The sequence below is a fragment of the Gregarina niphandrodes genome (genome assembly GCF_000223845.1).
Source record: "Gregarina niphandrodes unplaced genomic scaffold scaffold00031, whole genome shotgun sequence".
NCBI lineage: Eukaryota > Apicomplexa > Conoidasida > Eugregarinorida > Gregarinidae > Gregarina > Gregarina niphandrodes.
Genome location: NW_011645800.1, coordinates 72,006 through 86,436, shown reverse-complemented (window position 1 = coordinate 86,436; position 14,431 = coordinate 72,006). Strand labels below are relative to the sequence as shown.

The 14,431-nt window shown below is 51.8% G+C and overlaps 8 protein-coding genes across 8 annotated transcripts; 1 reads left to right on the top strand and 7 right to left on the bottom strand.

Moving 5' to 3' along the window:
- Positions 1–738: 738 nt before the first annotated feature.
- On the bottom strand, positions 739–1,374 carry GNI_125890 (putative transmembrane protein; the record flags this gene model as incomplete). The annotated part of the gene is made up of 2 exons (XM_011133716.1): positions 739–1,215; positions 1,363–1,374. The coding sequence occupies 2 exons, from the start codon at positions 1,372–1,374 to the stop codon at positions 739–741; spliced, it is 489 nt and encodes a 162-aa protein (XP_011132018.1).
- A 232-nt stretch (positions 1,375–1,606) lies between these two features.
- On the bottom strand, positions 1,607–6,536 carry GNI_125880 (hypothetical protein; the record flags this gene model as incomplete). Its single annotated transcript, XM_011133715.1, has 4 exons — positions 1,607–2,754; positions 2,796–3,153; positions 3,822–6,458; positions 6,513–6,536. The coding sequence occupies 4 exons, from the start codon at positions 6,534–6,536 to the stop codon at positions 1,607–1,609; spliced, it is 4,167 nt and encodes a 1,388-aa protein (XP_011132017.1).
- A 161-nt stretch (positions 6,537–6,697) lies between these two features.
- GNI_125870 (putative chaperonin containing T-complex 1 theta subunit, tcpq protein) lies at positions 6,698–8,504 on the bottom strand (the record flags this gene model as incomplete). Its single annotated transcript, XM_011133714.1, has 2 exons — positions 6,698–8,389; positions 8,502–8,504. 2 exons carry the CDS (start codon positions 8,502–8,504, stop codon positions 6,698–6,700), a joined length of 1,695 nt encoding a protein of 564 aa, XP_011132016.1.
- Positions 8,505–8,669: 165 nt separating this feature from the next.
- Positions 8,670–10,355, bottom strand: GNI_125860 (putative chaperonin containing T-complex 1 eta subunit, tcph protein; the record flags this gene model as incomplete). The annotated part of the gene is made up of 1 exon (XM_011133713.1): positions 8,670–10,355. One exon carries the CDS (start codon positions 10,353–10,355, stop codon positions 8,670–8,672), a length of 1,686 nt encoding a protein of 561 aa, XP_011132015.1.
- A 233-nt stretch (positions 10,356–10,588) lies between these two features.
- On the bottom strand, positions 10,589–11,297 carry GNI_125850 (60S ribosomal protein L32; the record flags this gene model as incomplete). The annotated part of the gene is made up of 2 exons (XM_011133712.1): positions 10,589–10,753; positions 11,058–11,297. 2 exons carry the CDS (start codon positions 11,295–11,297, stop codon positions 10,589–10,591), a joined length of 405 nt encoding a protein of 134 aa, XP_011132014.1.
- A 463-nt stretch (positions 11,298–11,760) lies between these two features.
- On the bottom strand, positions 11,761–12,579 carry GNI_125840 (putative transmembrane protein; the record flags this gene model as incomplete). The annotated part of the gene is made up of 1 exon (XM_011133711.1): positions 11,761–12,579. The coding sequence occupies one exon, from the start codon at positions 12,577–12,579 to the stop codon at positions 11,761–11,763; it is 819 nt and encodes a 272-aa protein (XP_011132013.1).
- A 195-nt stretch (positions 12,580–12,774) lies between these two features.
- Positions 12,775–13,821, bottom strand: GNI_125830 (hypothetical protein; the record flags this gene model as incomplete). Its single annotated transcript, XM_011133710.1, has 3 exons — positions 12,775–13,098; positions 13,247–13,602; positions 13,701–13,821. The coding sequence occupies 3 exons, from the start codon at positions 13,819–13,821 to the stop codon at positions 12,775–12,777; spliced, it is 801 nt and encodes a 266-aa protein (XP_011132012.1).
- Positions 13,822–13,876: 55 nt separating this feature from the next.
- On the top strand, positions 13,877–14,350 carry GNI_125820 (hypothetical protein; the record flags this gene model as incomplete). Its single annotated transcript, XM_011133709.1, has 1 exon — positions 13,877–14,350. One exon carries the CDS (start codon positions 13,877–13,879, stop codon positions 14,348–14,350), a length of 474 nt encoding a protein of 157 aa, XP_011132011.1.
- Positions 14,351–14,431: the final 81 nt, after the last annotated feature.

The following is a 14,431-nucleotide window of genomic DNA, read 5'->3' as shown; positions in this document are numbered from 1 at the left end:
GGGGGGCTCACAATACACATGGCGTACAGCACTAGCAATGTCGCGTAGATCGGGATCTCTCTTTTCACTAGTTCATTAAAGTACGCACCAGTAAACGTTCCGATAGCTGCTGCAGTCAGTGTGTACTCCGCGAGCACGGCCACACCGGTAACGTAACCTCCAAACTTGCCCATGGCCGTCCGCGCAAATGTGTAGCCACCACCTGCGGCGGGTAGACTAGCCGATAACTCAGACATGCACAACCCCAATCCTAAATAGAACAATGCCACCAAACAGTACGCTATAACGAAAGAACTAAAGCCATTCGATAAACCTGGATTCCAACCAGCATAGTCCCCAGAGATCACGTAACTGACCCCCAATACCGCAATCGAAAACCATCCTGCTTTTCTCTCTAACTGGTTTTCGATAGACATGATTGAATGACCAAAAACGAAAATTACAAAAGTGTAGCCGCTTTGATGGTACGCAGTCATTTCGGACCTAACGCAACTGCTCCTGTTTCATTTGCTCCCGCAAACATTACAACGACCACCAAATCCGGACACCAGTTTCTTGGACGCGGCTTTTCTTTGACTGTGGCTTCGCTTCTCAGTTTGGGCATCTTCCCGCCTCACTTGGGCTTCCCGCCTCACTTAGGCTTCTGCGCCTCTACTCCCCTTCGCTTCTAGCCTTCTCTGCTAAGCGATGCCTTCGGGACATACCTTCTCGTGGTGAGTGTGGCCGTAGGTTTTGGCCCTATGCTCTGGCAGGTCTTCTTACGTCGACTCCCAAGTTGAGGTTGAGGGAGGCTTGAGCCTCCTGGTCCATGAAGAAGCTGATAAGGGAGAAGAGGGCAGCTAGGAAGGTGAAGCCCGAGACAATGATGCCCATGCCGCCATCATAGCCAATGTTGCCGAAGAGGCCTTGTATCATGAGGAAAACAAAGTAGTGGATGAAGTCTTTTGCAATACGATTAACAAGGCTGAACTGCGAGAGATGGGCAAGACAACCAAGCAGACCGAAGAAGAACGGTGTCCAGACGTCAAAGAACATATCGGGCGTAAACGTGAACAAAGGCGCACGCCATGTTGACCATTGTACATCTTCAATCACCGATCCCGACGGCCATTTGATGCGTGCCTTCACGTTGCACACATGAAATATACCCAACAACAAAGTCAGACATGAAGCCACGAACCCAATCCAACTTGTGGCCGCTTGTACTGCATTCTTCTAAACACACAAAATGTCATCATAGAAAAGTCCAAGACGACCACAAACAAGACAACATGTCACGAAGCACACAGGTGTGTCCTTAGAGGCAAGTGCACCCGAGCGCTCGTTAGTACAGCAAGAAAAGATCAACAGTGAAGAACTTACATCATTACCCATCTGTAGTGAGTGTCAGAAAAAAACAGAGTGCCAAAAAGAGAAATTCGGCCGCCGTTGAGATGCCTCATGTATCACACCAGACGGGGTTCTTGGGTGGACGGGGGCTGATGCAAAACAGGAATTATAGAATTGCATGCGGGACGAACAGAAAGTGAAAGGCGCAAATATAAGAGGTGATTACACGAGGTGATTACACGAGGTGTAATTGGCCCTAGAATTTGGAGTCTAGGATTTAGATGGATGTTTTGGATAGAACGTCGCCGATGGAGTTGGTGACTATGGTGGTGGTCCTGGTGGTGGTAGTCATGTGAGTGGTTGTCCCATTTTGGACGATGGTTTTGTAGCCGTCCTCGTTGGCATTAAGATTGTCTCTATGGAAGACCATGTGCATGGGTATATCTTGGTTGATAGGTGGAAGTAGTTTGATTTCGACAGAGCAGAGAGTTGGAAGTGCGTCTATGATGGGTGGTTGTTTCGCCTGGGTGGAAATGTCGGTATTATGGGATGAGCCAGAAGATGGGTACCCGCAAGCAAGGCAAGTGAAAGAATTGGGTCCGGTGTTATAGCATCCATTTTCGATAGATCGTTCGCAACGTGTACAATGTAGTTCTTGACCTTCACTGAGTTCCAAGTCGATAGATGTAGAAGATACGTTAGGTACACCTTGTGTCGTCCAGCTAGCTAGTTCAGTAAGCAGTTCCAACATCTTTTCTGGATGCTTAGTAAACACTTTAAACAATACTCTTTCGAACAACAGAATCTTTTTAGAGCTAGGACCCGCTAATGCTAGCGCATTAGCGAAACATTTACAAGCCTCAACCACTGACTTACGAGTCATTTCAGAATGCTTATGATAGATCGCCTTAAACAACTTACGCGTTTGTAGAAAATCATCCTTAGAAGACTCCGATACTGTAGTCATAAAGTCACCCTTCAAGACACAGCATACCTGATACGATATCTCCTTCAAGATATCCACAGACAAACCATCGGCTTCCAATAAAGGCCGCTGAGCAAACTCATCCAGAACCAACTGACGTGCCAACAATTCGAAACAACCACAAAAACCTACTACAAACGCTTGAGCACATACCGTACTACCCTCCGTATCATTTAACTTGGAGAGAAAATCACGCAATTCAGCCCAAGCTGATAATCGCAATATTCGATATACACGAACTGGACCAGAAGGGAAAGAATTCTGACCACCCAAAGCATTCAGTAATGGCAACACATGCGCTGCATGCAATTCCTCATGAGCTACCATAGCTGTCGTATCCATCCCGTCAGTACCAGCATCACACAGGTTACCTCGGTGGTTACTAAAAAGCTGAGGTCGCAATCCCGATATCACCTCCGACAATGCAACCTCGTCTCCACCTACAAATCTCGACATCACATTTCCACTCCACTCCGCTTACCAGTATTATCCGCTAGAATATGCTTCAAGGAACTCGAGTATTGTTCTGTATCTCTAGAATTCTCTTTTATCTCTTTAAGCGCATCCAAAAGAGGCGCATTCTTTATTACTGGCTGCTCTCGCAGATATTTCTCAGCCACATCATTATAAGTAATGCTTCTAAAAGGAAACACGGTCAATAGGCCTGGTGGGCGCATGGTGGTGGATACACCTGGTGGACATAGGGCTAGCAGGTCATCCATCGGGAGGGCGAGGTTTTTGTATACGTGATCTTTGATTCCTTCATTTTTTTCAAAAACGGGCTGCAGGAATAGTGATGCTTTCTCGCATGCGCTCATCATTTTCATGATGCCACAACTCTACAAAGAAATCAATGAAGCGCCCGAAGTCTGCCCCATCGCCCGAAGTCTGTCCCACCAATAATCCAATCCCCCAGTTGCGCCCTCCCTCGAGTCCAGGGCGAAAACACTGCTCCTGACCAACCAGTCCCCTTTCGGGGACAACCCGAACGGACGAACTTACCAAGGGAAGTTGCAGGTTCCTCCGCCGCCTTAGCGGTCCAGGGCTCCTGGGCTTTAGCGGTCCAGAGCTCCTGAGCCCTTGCGGTCCAGGGTTCAGATAAAGGTTCTCGGGCCTTACACGTTTCAGTCTCTTGAAGGTTGTCGACCGAGGAACCACGTCCCGCGTTGTTGAGAACAGTCCGTTGATGAAGAACCAGCGTTGATGGTACATTAGAAGGGCTCGGGCTGGCGGCTGACGAGCGTCGCCGTCTTCTTGTGGGCGTGGCGACGCCAAGCGGCGCATTTGGGGCCCTCGCACACGCGTGTGCACACGCGCGTGAGCCCTCGCCATCAGAGGGCGCATCGGTCCAGTAGCGGGCATCAAAAGTCCAGTCAGGCGCTTGCCCGTCTTCAGGCGCTTGCCTGACTACAGGCGCGGCCCCGCCCCCGGCCTCTGCCTTGGGTAAAAGAAACGCTTGCGGTGGCGAAGGCTCGCCCGGCGACGACTCGCCCAATGACGGTGGGACCGCCTGGCGGATCCGCGTCCTGCCCAGTTCGCTCTCGACGCTCGTCCGCGTTCGTCGCAACAACTTTTTTCCTGTGGAGCCACCGCCCACTGCAAATAGATCTTCAGGCCCGTCCTCCACGCGGGCTTTCGGCGTAGACGCGAGATCTCCCGGCCGCGATGCCGAACAGGGTGTCCCAGGCTGCTGAGCCTGGGGCGAAGGCAGCGGGGCCGAGGGCAATGGGGGAGAAGGTATTAGATCATGGGGCTGAGGCGACGTCCGACCTGTACCGCTGGAGGGGACGGCTTGGTCATGGAGCATGGTCCTAGATCTAGATTTCTTTCCCGGCGTCCTTGTGTTGTTCTTGGCAACCAGGTTCGCGTCAACCAGGTTCGCGTTAACAAGTTCCGGGCTGACTGCCCCCGCGACAGGACTCATAGTCGCGCCCAGAATTTCGTCCTCGTCTGCCATAGTAAAGACACCCATTTCTGAACGAAGCAGTTGTCGCCTCTTTACGGAGTTTTGCGCTGCATCACGCACCATGTTCTCCGTTGGCTCGGACGTTTGGAGATCTGACGGCATGACCGCCATCTTTGAGGGGGCGACCCCGAGGTCTGAAGGCATGACATCAAAGTCTGCCGAGAGGGCGGCCTCGAACTCCTCCAAGCCATCCAGGTCTGGCAAGCGTGAGCATATGGAGACTTGACTAGCAGCACCAGCAAGCTGGTTAAGTCCAAGCTGACTCCTATCTTCTCGCACTCTACTTCCCACTGAGCTGGTCCGGGCCCTCTTAACAGCCGGGTCCTCCTCGGTCGTGCACGCGAAAGGTCGCCGTTCCCGCTTCACTCTGGCCAAGGAAATCCGATCTGTACCCGAACTCTTCGTTTCTGGCCCTTCAGCGGGAGGCTCCAAATCGGGAGGAAGGTCGCCAATAAAGCGTACCGCCGCCTGCCTCGGAGATTCGTTCTGATTCGTGACCGTCAACGCAGGCACGTCCAAAAGACATACCTCGTCAACACCTGCGCCCTCAAGACCTGCGTCGTCAACACCCGCGCCCTCAAGACATACCTCGTCAACACCTGCGCCCTCAAGACCTGCGTCGCCAACACCTGCGCCCTCAAGACCTGCGTCGGTAGCCTCATGGTCTAGTGGTGCATAAAGTAGTTCACTCGCAGCTAGCCGTGTACTACTGGGTCCTTCGGTTAGGAAACTTTTTTTAGCGGCCGACTTCGCCACTGCCCTGTTCCTCGCCAGATTTGAGTTCGGCAGGTGTGAGTTCACCAGGTGTGTGTCTGGGTGTGTGGTTTCGTCGTCAGTCCATCGCACAGCCGTAGTACCCCGTTGGGTTATGGGGCGTATGGCAGGGGAGGCAGTCGTAGGTTCACAGTAAGCGAGTGTTGGTTCCTCACAGTGACGTGTGGGGGTGGGAGGTGCGGTTAGTGAGTCGTTGAGCCAGAGTAAAGGATGGTTGAGATTGTTGCGATCAAGGGTGGCGAGAGTGGTAAGATCTACAGGCAACGCGGCGACCATGGCTACACAGGAGCTGCGTAGTAGGCCGCTTTGATGTCCCCATACACTTTCGATTTCCGTTTGGGAGACGGTCTGGATGAGTAATTTCGTTATGGTTCCTGACGATTCAGTACTTGTAAAAGCTTCCGTTTTACGGCGCAAGCGTCGAGTCTCGAGACGGGCACCAATGCCCCAGGAAATGGTGAGAGGAAGATTTCCGCCGGTGTACTGGACGAGGAGATGTTCATATCTCGGTGCGAATTGCGCGAGCTTGTACAAGAGCCCGGCGTGGATTTGTTGGCCGTGCGGCCATTGTCGAAGAATTGTAGCCAGGGCCGGGTCGACACTCGAGCGGTCGACTGCTGTAAGAAACTCACTCGTGACCGCTGGTAATCGGGTGGACCGTCGTGCGATGGGCACACAGTACTTCCAGCCCGCCGTGTCCATACCCTCTCGGTCTTGTGTCAACGGCGGTGGAGACGGGCAAGGGTTCAGGTGGTCGTTAGGGTCAGGGTGGTCGTTAGGGTCAGGGTGGTCGTTAGGGTCAGGGTGGTCGTTAGGGTCACGGTGGTGGTCGTTAGGGTCGTTGGACTTGGAGTGTTTGCGGTTGGTTAGAAGAGGGGGGACTAAGACGAGGCCGGGGGCTGCAGCGATGAGTGGCTCCTTGGCAACGGATTGAAGAGTGGCAGGAAGGCAGAGGAAATGACCTCGTGGTGCGTGATTGGCAGCACCAAGCCAGTTGTAGAGTTTTCGGGTGGCCTGAACAGGTTGTCTCGAGAGGGGTTCGGAGTTGAGTGCGAGGAGTGTGCGGTCATTGTACTGATGGTTGATGACGGTAATGTAGAGTCCAGGTCGAACTTGCGGTATGGCGTCTTCAGTCTCAACGAACTCTAGAACAACGTCGTTAAAGGCGATGCTGAGAGCACCCAAGATCTCTGCAGGCTGCACGGCTGCGGATAGGGCATGTGTCACATTCCATTCGCTGAATTCGCTTCGGTCGATCTCTATTAACCAGACAAACGAGCGTTCTTGGTCAGAATGCACGACCTGGAATGAACTCGGCCGTACATGAATCCAACACAATTGGTTCGGATATTGCCCCACAGCCTTTTTAAAGTACCCAATCACATCCGGCTTACTCAACGTCACCTACAGGCATCTCACATCTGGGCCTATGCATGCTGGAAACGTGTGTTCTCGTACCCTTGTTGTCAGCCCATAGTCCATCAGCGAAAAAATGATCCCCAAGAGAGCGGGGTTACCCGGGGAGAGTAGGGTAATCCGAAAGTGGGGTTACCCGGCGATGGCTGGGGGGAGAGGGGCAAGCTAGAGGGGCAAGCTAGAGGGGCCGGCTAGAGGGGTAGAGTGAGAGACGGTTGGGTAAAAGATTAGAAGGCGGGTTCGCGATCATCTGCGGCATCCCAATGACCTTGGCTTGGCATTTTGGGTCCGCCTGCAGGTTTGCTCATGATGATTTGATCTACACGGAGTAGAGTGAGTGCGGCATCAGCGGCGAGTCGGATGGCCCATTGTTTGGTGAGGTAATGGTCATAGACGGGGTAGCCGAGTTCATTGAAAGCGGCGAATTCGTCACGTTCACAAGGCTCTGAGATGTCACGGACAGAGTTGTTACTGGAAGTTACGTCTACTCCCACTATCTCGGTCTTGCTACCTGCTTGCTCAGTCTGTTTGAACCGAGCGATGAGTCTGCTCATGGTTTCAAGTGCGTTATGACCTGCATTTTCGGCGAGCAATTTTGGAAAGGCGGCCAGAGCTACGCCGAAGCGTTCGACGGAGTATTGTTCAAGGCCAGCGAGAGTGGTAGCATATTGTTCTAAGTCGTCTGAGAGTGCGAGTTCCGCATTCCCAGCACCGGCAACGAATCGGTCATCACGACAGACTGCGCTAACGAGCGAGACACAATCGTCGACCGCACGTGCAACCTCATCGAGCATGGTCATGGCGCCACCTCGTAAGAGGATGGTGCTGACTTTGGTGTCTTTGCCCTGCACGACAGTCACTAGTTGACTGCCGATCTCCTTCAGTCCGACAAATTCGGCGAGTCCAATTTCCTCCGCCATGGGTGCACTGCGTCTCTGTAACGCAGGTATGCGTAACGTTCGACTTAGTCGCTTGATGTCGAATCGCGAAGGCACCGGTAACGCCCACATGTCATATTTGTTAAGGAAGTGGAGCGCGAGAGAAGAGATGGCACCGCCACAAATCACGGCTTCCACTCCCGCGTCATGGTAGCCCTTGATTAAATTCTCCATTTCCTCTTCTTCACCTTGCGTAAAGTTCTTCATGTGTTCCGCTTTCTCAATCAAAACCGTACTCGTCCCTTCGGTCTGCACTCCTTCAAGCGCTGTACCCAACAAGATAATTTTGCAATTACGTTTCTCCTTGGCCTCTGTGCGAGGTTCGCGCAGAAATACCATGCCATTCACAACGCACGACTGCGTAAGCGTACCACCGACGATCTTTGAAACGCGGATGTTGTCAGTGTTCATTTTTCCATCCTCCGACAGTAACACTGTATTGCACGCATCCTTAACCAATCGAGTTACCACTTCCACGTTCGCGCGGCCAAACACCTTGGAGGCGACTAGAGGCCTGACCATTAGGTCGTCGCAACCATGCATAGTTTTGCACACACGTGTTTTCAATACCTCGAGACTACGAGCCAAAGCCAACTCATAACCCTTAATGATGAACGACTGATGGACACCAGCACTTATCAATTCGCCTGCTTGTACCAATAATTCTGCCGCCAAAATCACCACGAAATTCGTGTGGTCACCGAACTCAGAATTCTGCATCTGACTAGCCATCACTAACACTCGAGCCGCAGGATGCTGCACCTCCAACTCACTCAAAATAGTACTTGCATCCGCCGTAAGGAAACGCTTCTCTATATAGTTATTCACCAATTTGCACATACCCGTAGGCCCGTAACTAGACTTCACTGTCTCGTATAACTTACGCGCCGCATCCACATTTCGTAACACCGCCTCCTCCGTACCCTTATAGTGCGCAGCACCCTCCTTCATCATTGCACTAATGCCAGCCGGTCCACGAAACTACAACCACAACCATGACCTCTCACTGTTGTCCCACCACCTGTTGTCCCACCACCTGTTGTCCCACCACCTGTTGTCCACGCGTTCAAAGCCAACCCCGCGCCTCTCTTACCATCCTCTTAACGATTTCGGATATTTATTTTTGAAGTCAAAACTCGTCGGCGGCTAGACCGAGATCCGAGTGTCAAAAAAAGGCCCTACCGGGTGCGCTCAAAAGACGCTCTCTGGCACCAGCACTGGCTCGTTGGGGGGCGGCCAGGGGGAGCAATGAGGGAGGGGGCTAGGTGCGGCCGGGTCCTCGGTTGACTTTGCCGACGGGTTCAGCGTTGGACTTGGGGTTTTTGACCATTTCGTCTATAGAAAGCACAGCGCAGGCAGCCTCGGTGGCGGCGGCATAAGAGTTCAATTTGATGCTCATTGGTTCCCAGACGAAGGTTTCAACGGAGTCGATGACAACGTCTCCGCTGCGTTCGAGGCAGTCGACGCCCATCCATCGTCCGGAATCGTCTTTACGGTTGTGTAACTGTCTAAGTTTGTTGACGACGTCAACTGCGTCTAGCCCAGAATTTTGTGCAAGAACGCGGGGGATGACTTCGAACGCGCGTCCGAAGGCTTCGAAGATGAGTTGTTGTTTGCCGCTGATAGCACGCGCCGTCTGGCGAATGTAGGCGCTTACCTCCATTTCCACCGCACCGCCACCGCCAACTGCGTGCTGGCTCTGAAGTGCGCGGCAGCAAGTCATGAGCGCGTCGTTCAACGAGCGTTCAGCCTCGTCAATGAACTGGTTCGCGCCACCACGAAGGACGATAGTTGAAGCTCCGCCGCGTGGACATTGCTCAAACACATTGTAACGCTCCTTACCGATCTGGCGCTCCTCAAAGGTGCCACACGTACCCAATACTTTGGGGTCTAGTTGTGTCACGGTCGTCAACAATCGTCCACCTGTTACCTTGACCAAACGTTTCATATCACCTTCCTCCACACGACCGGCACAAAACACACTCCGGTCGGCGAAATACTGGGTCGCAATGTCGCCAATGGCCTGTCGAGATAAAACTATGTTTGCACCCGCATCCACCATAGCCTGCAACCGATCAAGCAGCATCTGCCACTCCGTATCAATCATCTTCTGGTACTCGGATGCATTATCTACCCGAATCTCCGCGTTTTCTTTCTCCGCCTTCAACTCAAGTTCTAGGTCGAGCAACAAGATCTTGGGGTTGGTGAAACTTTTTGGAGCATTCTCGAAACCGGCGTATGAGAAGCACTTGGCAAATGCCACTCCCTCGACGCAAAACGAATCCGTCACACTACCACCTGCGACCTTCTTCACGCCCACCATCGACTTATTCAACAGCGTCGAACTAGTCTCCGTCCCCATGGCGCTGCTGAGGCGACTAACTGCCCGGTATATGAGGCATCCGAAGAACTGTTTGTGGTCGGCTAGCAGCTTGCTATTTAATGATGTCTCTGCGCATTTTTCTACGACGGTTTTCATTTCATCATCACTATACTTGGTGAGGTCAATGCCCAACTGTTGGACACGTTCAAGTGCCATGGCACAGGCCTTTTGATAGCCTGCAATTATCAATCGTGGATGGACGCCATCCTCAATAAACTGGCGGGCTTCATTTAACAACTCGCCGGCTAACACCACAACTGAGGTTGTGCCATCACCAATTTCAGCATCCTGGCTCTGCGAAATATCCACCAAAATTTTCGCAGCTGGATGAACAACACATAACAACTCCATTATAGTCGCACCATCATTCGTTATATGCGTCTTCTGCGCCGTCTGAATCAACTTGTCCTGCCCCATGGGCCCTAATGTCGTCTTCACCGTCTCCACCACCGAATTGCACGCACGAATGTTCGACAGAATCAACTGCGTACCAGACGCCGCCTCCGTCCCCGACTTCAGCAAGATGATCGGCTGGTGCATCATCGGCAACTTCGACATCATCATCGCGACTTTTTTATACACCACAAAATATACCCACACCCGACACACCTTGACATTAAACTTTCGCCTTCCTGAAACACACACAGCAGGCACGGCACGGCTACCTCATAATAACACTGAGCGGACCGCCGTCCGGATAACCCCGTCCTGACCATTGTTGCTTTGCTCGTAACCCTCCTGCTCCACCCACATATGTAAGTCCCTCGAAATTCAGAAGTTGTAAGGAAAAAAGTTGCCTAAGCAGATTCGGATTGAACAAGCTTAGCCTTCTTGTTGGTCACGTGGATGTTGAGCTGCTCAGCCCTCTCAACAATATCCTTTCGCTTCTTGGCGCTCACTCCGTGTCCGATTTCAGCGCAAAGTGCTTCATTCTGCATCATGAGCATCTCCAAGTCCTCAACCTGAACATGAAGTAATGTGACACCGGTTCAAACCACGCCGCTTGAAACCACGCCGGTTGTCGTGACTAGCATCGTGCCAATCCGTGTGTGCCTAGCATCGTGCCAATCCGTGTGTGCCTAGCATCGTGCCAATCCGTGTGTGTGTGTCAAATTGTGGAATGACATTGGGCCGCCTTGTGTAAGAGTGTCAGAATATTATTTATCGATCACAGCCATTCAGCCTCGAAAGATGGATTAAATGTGTTCATCACTCTCCTTTGAATTTCCCACATGCCACATGTGATTTCCGTGAGTGTTTGCTTACCCGGTTGACGAGGAACTTTTTGTAGCCACAAGGAAGGACATCGCGGGTAGATTTATCGGAGCGGTAGCCAACATTGGGCATAGCCTTGTTACCACGGAAGCGTCTACGGACTCGGTTATCGATACCGCGGGGCTTTCTCCATGACTCGCCAACGCGATCGAAGCGGTCGGACTGGAACCGGATGAAGGGCTTGGTCCTCTTCTTCACAACCTTCTTCGTAATGCGAGGGAGAATGGCCATCTGTAAATAATCGCAAACTTTTTTTCCCGGGTGGGCACACACTTACCTCAAAGGGACCTTGTTTTTTTTTCTTGGGCGCAACTTCTTTTTTTTAGAGACATAACAAGGAGATGTTGTATGGCACTGCTTTCCTCAGCCTAGGTCCATACTGCTGGGCTTGCGTCCATACTGTTGGGCTTGAGTCCATACTGTTGGGCTTGGGTCCACACTGCTGGGTTTGTTGAGTGCGTCGCTGCTGAGTGTTTGAATATCGGTTTCTCCCGGGCAGCAGCAGGCAATAATAATAATAGTAAGACGAGCCTCCACCCCGCTCATTCCGTCCATCCTAAGTGGCCACAAGAGTTTATTCCTAGCCACAAGAGTTTATTCCAAGTGGCAGCGAGTGCTCCGACTTAGAACGGTTAGACTCAAGCCTGCGTCCAGCCTTGACAAAACTGCGGTCCAGCTAGGTCCAGCTAGTGATTTACAAGGGAGGGAAATAGGCCATGAACCAGTCCGGGCGATCCCAGATGGCTTTTTGGGATAGGGCCAGCACGATGCCGAGGGTGCCGACCTGCTCAAAAAGTTGGGATACATCGCCACTCACATCCACCCCGGGCGGCGGTGAAGGGAGCAGCTTCTGTACCTCAGCGGAGATGGTGGTGGTCCCGGAGTCGTTCGTCTTTGTGGGAGCCGGAGTGGTGGGAGCCGGAGTGGTGAGTGCACTAGAGAATGGGGCGCGAACGGCCGGTCGCCCGGAGGTGGTTGGCGGTTGCGATGAGGCGGTCGTGGTGGGCCAGACAAGGGGTGTGGCCGTGGGAGCGGTGGTAGGGATTTTGGATACCATGAATGCAGTGAGTGAGTCCGCCCATTTTTTTTCTTGTTGCGGTGATATCTGGGTTTGGGCTGCTTTGGTAGCTTTGCTTTGTGTAGTTTTGAGTTGTACCGGTGGTGGTTTGCGGCCTTTGACGGTGTCCCCTTCCACGTTCTTGCGTCGAGTGAGCAAAAAATTAAAAGGGGTCTTGTAATTGATGGACTCAGAGGCCACCGTGGAACCACCGCTGTTGGTAATATCGTCCTTGAAATGGTACAAGAGCAGACATAACAGGACACCCACCACTAGGCCCACGAGCACGTACAGCCAGCTGTGTCCGTTTGTCGAGCTCCGCGACAGACTTCCTCCTCGTCGATGTCCGTCTCGCCAAGACTCTTCGCTTCCCAGAATCAATACGTCTACGTCGCTGCCGGGACTCGCCCGACCAGCCCCTCGGTATCTCTCTTGATCGCGGCGCCGCCCTGCCATACCTGCACCCTGCCATGCACCCTGCTCGTGACAAACCCATCCAACACACTGTGCCGTAACGACACAGTGTCTTCATACCGCAACCTGGATTGACATACCTCGTCGAGACATACCTCGTCGAGACATACCTCGTCGAGACATACCTCGTCGAGACATACCTCGTCGAGACATACCTCGTCGAGACATACCTCGTCGTCAATCCGGAATTGAATCGCTGGAAAGACAGAAGGTAAGGAGGTCAGGGAAATAGTAGCAAATTTGCTGGACACCAGATCTGGACGCGTAAGGTTTCACGTGAAGGTCATTGCTAACCCAGTAGCCGCCGATAGCTTTTACGTATTTCAGCATAGAGTTGAGCCACGACAAGTTACGGCCGTACTTGCTGGATACTTGCCCGAGTGGTTCGTACAATGGATCTTCAATCGAATTCGGGGTTTCTGGTAGCTGGGAACCTTCCCGCACCGCCAGATAGTTACACTCCCCCTTGGTGAGCATTATCTGATCCGCTTGTACCAATTTCTACGGAACATGTTGTATGCCCTGACCCCCTTACCTCACTCCCCATACCCAAGTGTATGTGTACCCAAGTGTGTGTGTACCCAAGTGTATGTGTACCCAAGTGTATGTGTACCCAAGTGTATGTGTACCCAAGTGTGCGTGTTCTAACATCTATGATTGGTTTTTTTCGCGCTTGAATTCTTTCGTTTGATTGTAAACTGGTCCAGTCCCTTTCCGTAAATACAAACTGGAAAAGGGATCCTCTTTTATAACACCAGTCACTAACTACTACTAATCCTAAAGGTTCGGGGGGACTTCCTCCGGAGACGAGAGAGTAGTTATACATTAAATCAACTCCATCAAAGACTAGAACCGGGGCATTAGTGTACACGGGCAGAAATAGGCTAGGTTCCCATTCATTAATTAACAAAGCTATCTTCTGTAATCGGGCATCCAGAGGGTATGTGATCTTGCCACGTTGTTGCAGATGGATCAATTCTTGTAGAACTTTATTCCCTGCAGAATCTGTGAGAATTCAACAGAGAGAGGGGAGGGTGAGGGGAGGGTGAGGGGAGGGAGGGAGAGGGGGGAGGGTGAGGGAGAGGGTGAGGGAGAGTATATACCTTGTTTTGACGACTTTTTCAGTTGATCATTAAGCGTCTTCATTACAGTCGCACATTCGGGTGCTGGTATTCTTGTAAGGGGCCGGATGGTGGGGGGTGTAGTTTCTATCTTCCTGGACATTCTGGCCGGGATCATGACCCGTGCCCCGGCGGGAAAAAATTCAGGTAACAAACAGATGGCGAATTTTCTGTTCCGCGGGTTGGCGGTTAACCTTTATGAGTTACCCAGGAAACGATGGATTAGCTACTTTGGAGCGGAGCCAATGAGTTCCATTTCAGTTATGGAGAACGAGGACATTATTATGATATATGATTGTCAACAAGTATTTGTAGCTCTGGCCAAAGAAACTGTGACTACATTTGCTTCATTTAGTAATACTGGTGATGCGGCAAACATTAGCAGAAGTACCCCGGTGCATGTAGCTACTTCGCTTGATACGAATAGGAAGTATGGCAAGATTATAAAAGCAGAGTTCATTTCTATTGCGCCACATCTCATAGTCGTATATTATGAAAATGCGTGCGAGATACACACGGCCGAAATGGATAGACAAATCATCTTTAAACAAGAATTTAAGAGCAAGATCCGGCATGCATGTTTCGGGTGGGATTTATGCCCAGAAAGATATCAAGGTATGGGATGTCCTTAACTGGTGAATACACTATTAACGCAACACCCCCCCCCCTAGCACACACACCATTAACGCAACACCCCCCCCCTAAGCACACAC